Raw genomic sequence first — 9,550 nt, 5'->3', positions numbered from 1 at the left:
CCCTTTCCTCTGTATCCTCTCCAGCATCTGTTGTTTTTTGATTTATTAATGATGGCCATCCTGACTGGAGTTAGGTGGCCTAAAGAATCTTAATGTGATCCACACATGCAAGCCTCATCGGTCATTCTAAATTTTCTGGTAGCCTCGTTAAAAAAGAAAAAAAAAAAGTAGCCAGGCACAGTGGATCACGCCTGTAATCCCACACTTTGGGAGGCCAAGGTGCCTGAACCCAGGGGTTCTAGACCAGCCTGGGCAACTTGGTGAGAACTCATGTCTACCAAACAAACAAACAAACAAACGAGCAAACAAAAAAGCTAGGTGTCATGGCATACACCTGTAGTTTCAGCTACGTGGAAGAATGAGGTGGAAGGATTGCCTGATCCCAGCAGGTAGAATCTTTGGTAGCCATGAGTGTGCCTCTGCCCTCCAGCCAAGGTGACAGAGTGGGACGACGCCTACTCAAAAAAAAAATTAAAATTTATTTAAAAACAAAAATATATCTCACTCATTTAATTCAATATATCCAACATATTTCAATATGTAATCAATACCAAAAATTAACAATGAGATGTTTTTATATTCTTTTTCCATAGTAAGTCCTTGAAGTCGGGTATGAATTATGCAACTAGAATTCCATCTCATTTCAGACCAGGCACCTTCAAATACTCAGCAGCCACACACAGCGGGGACATTGAGGCCACCCCCGCCTTCTGAATGAATGACTCTGCTCTCACCAAAGGGTGAGAGGCCAGAGCTGAGGCACACAGATAGCCACGCCTCTCCATCCTTGCCCGGTCTCCTGTTTTCTTCTTGGAGGCCAAGGTCGCCGCCTTTTGAGCAGGAGTATTCCGCAGTAACAAGTCTCCTCAGAGCCAGGGACGAACTGGGGAGCCGGGCCTGATTTGATCTGGCATTACACAGTCACGCCAGGAAGTCAGCTCTTGTTTTTCTTGCAGTGAATCAGTTAGCCCTTAATCTCTGGGGCGTGTGAGGGCCCCTTGTAGTCTCATTTAAGTCCAGGAGGAATTCTGCAGAGAGGAGGCAAAGCTCAAATGTTCCAGACCTCAACCTCGCTGCCTTTTTCTGCCCACCCTCTCCCAAAGCCCCTCTCCCCTGGCTGTTCCTGATCTGGGGTCTGATCTTCCCCCCAGGCCCCACTTCCAGGAAAGGGCCGGTCTTAACGGTGAAACGAAGCCAGTGGTAAGAGCCGGCCCCTGGCCCCGGAAGGCTTTTAACAAACGGCCGGCTTCTGAGGAGAGCTGATTGCAGGCGTGTGCCTAGTGGTTAGAAGACAATTGTCACCAGGAATAAAGTGGAGACAGGGCCGGGGAGGGAGGCTCTGAGTGGCCTCTCTGGTGCCATCTCACTAATCACCCTCAGCTGGGAGCCGGGCGTTGGAGGCCACTTGGTGTTCATGTTACTACTTGTTCTGCAGAGGCCCCTGCTGTCCTCCCCACCCCCAGGGTCACGGTCAGCCCCTCCCCTTTCAGGAATAGAGGACTCCTGGATTTCCTACCAGGTGCAGCCAAAAGGGGTGCAGGTCTTTTCTGTCCCACTGGGGCATGTGGCCAATCGCAGATCCTGGTACTTGGTCTCCCAGTCTCTGGGCCCTGGCTCTCCTGCTGCGAGGGATGTGTTCTGTCCTCAGTCCTGCCAGGGTGTCCCAGAGTGCCAGCCCCAGCGTGTCCACATTGCCCCCCACCCACCAAAACTGCATGGGCTTCAGTAAGATCTGGGGAGTGACTCCACATCCATGGAAGAGGCTTCTTGAGCGGGACCAGTGAAATGAGCCTGGAAAAGGGGGCACCACCCCCTTTTGAAGACCCTGAGGGCTCCCGTAGAAGGAAAAAAGCACAGCCCTGGCCCTTGGTGTATGGAAGAGGCAATAAACCGTCTACCCCTCAATCTGACATCATAAAAGCCACCAGGGGCCGTATCCAGAGAGGGGAAAGAGAGGCGAGTGGGAAAACCCAAGTGCAATGGTTGAGTCCTGGGCCTGGCAGCACTGAAGGTCCGTGCTGGTGGCACTGGGAGGAGGGTCCCGGCGGGGACCCTGGCATCCCTGGATCTTCCTGAGAACCTGCATATCCTGGTGAGGCGCATCCTGCTTCAGCAGGCTCTGGAGCCAGCCAGGAAGAGGAGCCTGAGGGACTACTGGGCTGGGCTCTGGGGAACCAGCTGGGTTGTGCCCATTTCTGAAAATGCACCTTGTGCCAGTTATCTGGGGTAAATGTCCCTGGCTGCCCCATCATGCAGGTGGAGAACAGGGAACCCAGAACCGAGGCCCTGGGCTGGCAGGATGACCCCGCCTCTCTTGCGAGGGGCCCCGCCTGGTAGCGGGGCCTCTGAGCCGGCTGGAGGTGTTTATTAACCCCGAGCTCTAGGGCTGGTCCATCTCCGAGTCCGCGCCTGCCTGTGCGAGTCTGTCTGCAGCCCCGTCTCTCCTGACCCTGGATATTTCCCCATCCGGGTGTGGTCGCTGCCGCACTCCCTCTGGGCGTGTGGGTGTGACAAGTCCAAACCTTCCGTGGGAGTCAGGCAGGCTCGGCCCCGCCCTCTGGGCCGTGCCCTTTCCTCCCAGACTGGTTGTGCAGGAGCGGGCGAGAGTGCAGGCGGTGTGGGTGCATGCGCGGCAGCCCTGGGCCGGGCCGCTCGCGGGCGGCCTCACCTGCAGGGAGGGGCCTCCCAGAAACTGCCTTCCCCGGTGCCGGCCGCCCCACCTCACCAGACCCAGCTGACCAGCCAGCAAGGACGCCCGCCCGCCACCCACCTGCCCTCCTGTGCGTGCTGAGCCAACCTGAGCCAGCACCTGCCTCCACGACCATGTTCAAGGGGCTGAGCAAAGGCTCCCAGGGCAAGGGGTCCCCCAAGGGATCCCCGGCCAAGGGGTCCCCCAAGGGTTCCCCCAGCAAGCACAGCCGGTGAGTGGGGCTGGGGAGCTGGGGAGCTGGGATGAGGGTGGTGCCAAGCCCAAGTGCTTCAGGCACCTGGCGGCAGAGGCCGAGAGCCCGGGGCCAGCTCAGCGCTGGCATTTGGTGTCCCGAGGCCAAACGGTCCAGGGGTGGACTCTCTCCCTGCCTCAGGAGTCGCAGGCCAGGCCAACTCCAGCCATGGCAGGAGGCAGGGGATGCCCGGGCCTCCCCACATTCTCCAGAGGGGCCTGAGGGTCACAGATGGCGGCCCCTCTTCCGGAGAGGAGCTGGGCGGGTCCCAGAGCCACCACCCTCCTCTGCTGGAGGCTGGCTGTGCCCCAGGCTCCACTTGGCTGGGGTGCCCCTCGGGGCCTGGGTGCGGGTGGGCATGAGAACTGAGAGGTGGGGGTGGGGCGCCTGAGTGCAGGGAGGGGGACCGCGCAGCCTCCCGCCTAAGCCACAGCTTTCCCCAGAGTGCTCATTCCCAGCCTTGAGTAATATCGAGAGGCGGGGTTCCTTCTCAGGTGGGTTTGTGGGGGGGGGTGCGCCTCCCTTGGGCCAGCTCCTTGCAGACAGACCTGGCCCGGCTCTTCCACTCACTGGTTTCAGCACCCTCTGCGGGAGAAGGCAGCTGCCCGCCTGGATCCGAGGTGTTGAGATAAGAGCAGAGATGAAGGGCTGCCATGGGGGTGGGGGCATCCATTATCCCGATAGGGATCGAGGCACCCACAGACATCGAGGCTGGGCATCTGGGCAGACGGGAAAGACAGCGGTGAAGACTCTCCCTGCGGTGACCTGTCCTCCCTGGGGCACCCGAGCCCAGCCCAGGGTGGAGTGTTCAGCTCCTGGCGGGAGCAGCCCTCCCAGGAGGCCGGCCTGAGGCCAGGTGCCCAGGGTGTGAGGCCCACAGCTCCCAGGGCTCCGGCTACAGCCCCCAAAGAGAGATCCTCACCCCTCTCATGGGCAGTCCACTCATTCAACACAATTATTGAGCACTTCCTGCGTGCCAAGACTGTCCTAGCCACTGGGGATGCTGCTGCAGACAGAAGCGACAGATCCCTGCCTTCAAGATGCTTACCCTCAGCCGGGCTCGGTGGCTCAGCCTATAATCCTAGCACTTCGGGAGGCCAGGCGAGAGGATTGCCTGAGCCCGTGGGTTTGAGACCCGCCTGGGCAACTTGGCAAGACCTCGTCTCTACAATAAAATCAAAAACTAGCCGAGTGTGGTAGCGCGCACCTGTAGTTCCAGTTATTTGGAAGGCTGAGGCAGAAGGATCGCTGGAACCCAGCAGGTCGAGGCTACGGTGGCCGGGAGCAGTCACTGCACTCCAGTCTGGGCGACAGAGTGAGACTCCAACTCGGAAAAAAAAAAAAAGATGCTTACCCTCTTGTGGAGTATAAACTCACACGAGCTGGGTGCTGACTCTGCACCAGGCTCTACCCTGGATGCTTCAGATGGATTAATTTGATCAATGCCCACATTAACCCTTTGGGGGTAGATATTATTATTAAAACCCACTTCACGCCGGGCTCGGTGGCTCAGCCTGTAATCCTGCGCTTTGGGAGGCTGAGGTGAGTGGATTGCCTAAGCCCGCGGGTTTGAGACCCGCCTGGGCAACTTGGAGAGACCTCATCTCCACAATAAATCAAAAATCAGCCGGGCGTGGTAGCGCATGCCTGTAGTTCCAGCTACTTGGAAGGCTGAGGAGGAAGGATCGCCGGAGCCCAGCAGGTCGAGGCTGTGGTGGCCAAGAGTGGCCACTGCACTCCAGTCTGGACGACAGAGTGAGACTCCGACTCAAAAAGAAACTACTTCACAAGTGAGGCCCCTCAGGCACAGAGAGATTGCGTAACTTGCCCATGGTCACACGGCAGTAGTGATGGAGAAGGATCAACCCCAGGCCGTCTTGGCTGTAGAGTTCTTTCAGAGTTTTATGCCTTCACCAGCACTGCCCTCTGCCTGGGGGGCCCATCCTGTGACCCTCTGGTTCAAGGCCCAGCTCAGTGAGGGCTTCCCCTTCTCCAGGACCGTGACCCTACAGGGTGCTATGCTCAGGAGAATTGGACCACTCTGCACTTTTTAAAGGTCTCCTTGACCCTCTGATCTCTAGAGTGAGTGCAGGCATACAGTGGGTGCTCCATTAGAGGCTGCTGGGTGAATGCACACAGCAGGTGCTCTCCTGAGGCTGCTGGATGGATGCATGGAAGAGAACCCGGGAGGGCAAGCCAGGCTTACCCTCTTGTCAACTATGTGTCTCAGGACAAGTCAGATTCCAGTCTCAGCTTTAACCCTCAAATCTGGAGAATGTTAGGGTGCCCCAGTCATCTCTTGGCCCCCTTGTCCCGACACTGTGTGGCTCTTCCAGATGGTGGCTGAAGCCTGGACACTGGCAGAGTCTCCAGGCAGGGGCGAGAGTGGCCGGGGAGACAGGGCTGGAGTGGGAAGAAGCTGAGGTGGGGGACATGCTGATGGCCCTCCGTCCCCAGCCCACTCAGCTGCCCCTTCCAGGGCCCAGCCAGGCTGTCTCAGGTATTAGCAGCTGAGCTGGGGATTCCCTGGCTCCCTGGGCTGCCCAACACCGACCTGCCGACCTGAGGAAGCGGGCGGCAGCAGGGTGGGGTCGGGAACTCACTGCCAGGACAGCCGGCCGAGGCGGGGGTGCCAGAGCTCGCTCCCCATCCCCCCACACACCTGGGAGCCTCGCCTTCTGAGCCCTCATGTGGGGGACAGGGCTGGGTATCGACAGGGTCTCCTGCAGAGAAAGCCCCCAGATCGCCCTGGCCATGGACGCCTGTTCTGGGCAGTGAACCTGGCTATAGGGCAGGGCGGGGTAGAGGGAGGCAGGGGAACCCCTCCCTGGGTGGGGCACAGTGGAGCCCCTCCCACCATGCTGCCGTCTGTCCACACCACCCGCCAGGGCTGCCACCCAGGAACTGGCTCTGCTCATCTCCCGAATGCAAGCCAACGCCGACCAGGTGGAGCGGGACATCCTGGAGACCCAGAAGAGGCTGCAGCAGGTGAGGCCCAGGCAGCAGGTGGCAGGGTGTGGGGCGGGCTGCGTGGCACAGGAGGCCTCTTGCAATACCCGGGGGTCCCTGGGTGCCCGCTGGTGATGGGGAAAACGAGACAGATGCCCCTCGTCCTGCACTAGTGCCCACTCCCAAACACACAGGGGTAGACAGGGCTTGGCTGCTTCTTTTTTGGGGGGGTTGGGGTCTCACTCTGCTGCCCAGGCTGGAGTGCAGTGGCACGATCGTGGTTCACCACAACCTCAACCTCTTATGCTCAGGAGACCCTTCCGCCTCAACCTCCAGAGTAGCTGAGACTACAGGCATATGTGCCACCATGCCCGGCTAACTTTTTTTTTTTTTGAGTTGGAGGCTCACTCTGTCGCCCAGACTGGAGTGCAGTGGCCGCTCCCAGCCACCACAGCCTCGACTTGCTGGGCTCCGGCGATCCTTCCGCCTCAGCCTTCCAAGTAGCTGGAACTACAGGCACGCGCTAACACGCCCGGCTAATTTTTGATTTATTGTAGAGATGAGGTCTCGCTGAGTTGCCCAGGCGGGTCTCGAATCCAAGGGCTCAGGCAATCCACTCACCTCAGCCTCCCCAAGCAAGGGATTACAGGCTGAGCCACCGAGCCCGGCCCGGCTAACTTTTTTATGTTTTGCAGAGGTGAGGTCTCACTATGTTGCCCAGGCTGGTCTCGAACTCCTGGGCTCAAGCAATCCTCCCCCCTCAGCCTCCCAAAGTGCTGGGATGACAGGCGTGAGCCACTGCGCCCAGCTGGCTTCCTTCTTTGTTAGGCTCCCAACTTGGCCCAGGACTCTCCTTGTGTCTTTGCCGCCAGCCCTGCAGACGCCCTGGGCCTGACCCTCTGCCCGATGCAGGCCCTGAGGTTGGCCAGCGTAGCCAGGGTCTCAAGGTAGAGCATGGGCCCGCAGTGACAGGACATTGAGGGCGTGGTGGCCCGGGCCCTGGTGAGACTCCCCGTCCATCCCCCAGGACCGGCTGAACAGCGAGCAGAGCCAGGCCCTGCAGCATCAGCAGGAGACGGGCCGCAGCCTGAAAGAGGCCGAGGTGCTGCTCAAGGATCTCTTCCTGGACGTGGACAAGGCCCGGCGGCTCAAGCACCCACAGGCCGAGGAGATCGAGAAGGAGTGAGTGGGGCTGCGGCGGGGGCTGGGCGCCCGGACAGGGGTGCTGCGGGTCCCAGGGGAAGACCCAGGCCCAGCCCTGACCTGCCGGCCACCCCCTTGGCAGTATCAAGCAGCTGCATGAGCGGGTGACCCAGGAATGTGCCGAGTACCGCGCCCTGTACGAGAAGATGGTGCTGCCGCCTGACGTAGGGCCCAGGGTTGACTGGGCACGCGTGCTGGAGCAGAAACAGGTCAGGGGCACCCCCATGTCCGAGAGGCCCTCAAGGAGTTCAGAGTCCGACTCCAGCACAATCAGAGTGACCCAGAACTGCATTTCATCCAGAACCTGACTGCTGGGGATGGTTCAGGGGTCTGGGAAGGGAGTCAGCAGAGCAGACAGGGCAGTCAGGGAAGACTTCCTGCAGGAAGAGGCACATGAAGCAAGAGGCGAGATGGCTCAGTTGGGTCAGGATGAAGTGGTGAGGAGAGGGTATTCCAGAAGGAAGGAGCAAAGGCTTCTGCTGGAAGGAAGTCTGGGGTGTGATGGAAGTAGGGTTTTCTGCGCAGGTGGGTGGATCCAGGCCACAGGAGTTGTGCTTTGACGCCACAACACAGGGGTGCCGTGATGACAATGGAGAGATACTGGGGAAGGGCCTGGGTGGAGCAGGGCGACTGGGGGTGTCTGAACAGGTGGTGCTGAGGCTGGGGCTGAGCCCTGAGTCCCAGGAACAGTGGGATTCAGGGACGGCCGTCACAGTGACACCAGGGTGTCAGAATGACAGGACCCCTGGTGAGCTGCAGTCACTCACCCAGGCTGCTTCTTGGCTGATCCCAGAGGGCCAACTCCGCTTCTCTGGGTGCGAGACACTGTGGGGTATTCCGACTCTCCCGGCCGGGTCCGGGGGCGCGGAGCTGAGCCGCTGGCTCTTCTGCAGAAGCAGGTCTGCGGGGGCCAGTACGGGCCGGGCATGGCAGAGCTGGAGCAGCAGGTTGCCGAGCACAACATCCTGCAGAAGGAGATCGATGCCTACGGGCAGCAGTTGCGGAACCTCGTGGGGCCGGTGGGTGAGCCATCCTCGCCTCGCACCCGGCCAAGCCCAGCTCGTTTCTACCTTATGGTGCTAGATCCGCAAGGCCCTGGGGAGAGGGGTGGATGGGGCACAGCTGGCCCAGATCGTAGGTGCTATCTCCCTGCACCGCGCCTCTCACGGGCCTGTGTTTCTCCCCTTGGTCGAGGCAGGATGCGGGTGCCATCCGGAGCCAGTACCGGGACCTCCTGGTGAGCAGCGGGGAGGACCCGGCTGGGAGGGTCAGGGGGCGTCAGGGTGGGCGGGCGGTGGCCACCTGGATGGGGATGGTGTTCCTAAGCATGTCCTGATGGCGCCTCTGGCCACCCCCTTGTCTCTCCCCACCTCTGGGCCGGGGCTGGTCTCGAGCACAGAAGGCGGCCTCATGGCGCGGGCAGAGCCTGGGCAGCTTATACACGCACCTGCAGGGCTGCACGCGGCAGCTGAGCGCCCTGGCCGAGCAGCAGCGCCGCATCCTGCAGCAGGACTGGAGCGACCTCATGGCCGATCCCGCGGGTGTGCGGCGGGAGTACGAGGTCCGCGGGGGACAGGGCGGATGGGAGGGGTGGCCAGGGCCATCCTGGTCCTCACGGCGGCTCCCCCACTCGACCTGCCCCCAGCACTTCAAGCAGCACGAGCTGCTGAGCCAGGAGCAGAGTGTGAACCAGCTGGAGGACGATGGCGAGCGCATGGTGGAACTCAGGCACCCCGCAGTGGGGCCCATCCAGGTGTGCCCCAGAGGCTCCCTCCCTCAGGGACTGATTTCCTGGGAAGCTCCAGGGAGGATGGGGACAGAGAGAGAGGGGCGGAGGGACGGGTCGACGCACAGCCGGAGGGGCAGGGCGTGGTCCGAGGGCTCCTGCTGCTGTCCCCAGGCCCACCAGGAGGCCCTGAAGATGGAGTGGCAGAACTTTCTGAACCTGTGCATCTGCCAGGAGAGCCAGTTGCAGCACGTGGATGACTACCGCCGGGTAAGCCCACCGCAGGGCTGCAGGGGTGGCTGGGAGGGGCACGCAGGGAGGCGCCTGGGGGTGGCCACAGGACACCTGCTACGGTGAGAGGCATGCACCTCTACAAATGACAGAGCTGTGTCATTGTGACCAGGTCCCAGAGGGGAGATTAAGGCATGCATATGCGTGGTATTAAAGTTTCAAGAGACGGTGGAGGAATTAAGGGGAAAATGTCTAAAAAAGGCTCTTTAGGGGGAGAGTAACCAAAAAAAGGTTGAAACACTCTGATATGAATCATAATTTATAATTATTAAATTGGATAGCTGGGCTCGGTGGCTCAGCCTGTAATCCCGCGCTTTTGGGAGGCTGTGAGTGGATTGCCTGAGCCCACGGGTTCAAGACCCGCCTGGGCAGCGAGACCTCATCTCTACAATAAATCAAAAAATCAGCCAGGTGTGGTAGCGCATGCCTGTAATTCTGG

The 9,550-nt window shown here is 60.3% G+C and overlaps 1 protein-coding gene across 2 annotated transcripts in view; it reads left to right on the top strand.

Annotated features, from left to right (window-relative positions):
- Window positions 1-2,585: 2,585 nt before the first annotated feature.
- EVPL (envoplakin) overlaps window positions 2,586-9,550 on the top strand; it is a 21,539-nt gene continuing 14,574 nt past the window's right edge. For both annotated transcript variants that reach the window (XM_008048851.1, XM_021707919.1), the window contains exons 1-9: window positions 2,586-2,921; window positions 5,831-5,930; window positions 6,919-7,073; window positions 7,177-7,303; window positions 7,988-8,113; window positions 8,293-8,331; window positions 8,494-8,655; window positions 8,740-8,847; window positions 8,995-9,090. In XM_008048851.1, the coding sequence (XP_008047042.1) occupies window positions 2,626-2,921; window positions 5,831-5,930; window positions 6,919-7,073; window positions 7,177-7,303; window positions 7,988-8,113; window positions 8,293-8,331; window positions 8,494-8,655; window positions 8,740-8,847; window positions 8,995-9,090 (1,209 nt within the window). In that variant the 5' untranslated portion in view covers window positions 2,586-2,625. The remainder of the gene's footprint in view (window positions 2,922-5,830; window positions 5,931-6,918; window positions 7,074-7,176; window positions 7,304-7,987; window positions 8,114-8,292; window positions 8,332-8,493; window positions 8,656-8,739; window positions 8,848-8,994; window positions 9,091-9,550) is intronic.

The sequence above is a fragment of the Carlito syrichta genome, unplaced genomic scaffold (assembly GCF_000164805.1).
Source record: "Carlito syrichta isolate Samal-C Ts95f unplaced genomic scaffold, Tarsius_syrichta-2.0.1 Scaffold126828, whole genome shotgun sequence".
NCBI classification, from domain to species: Eukaryota; Metazoa; Chordata; class Mammalia; order Primates; family Tarsiidae; genus Carlito; species Carlito syrichta.
This window is presented reverse-complemented; position numbering and strand designations above follow the sequence as displayed.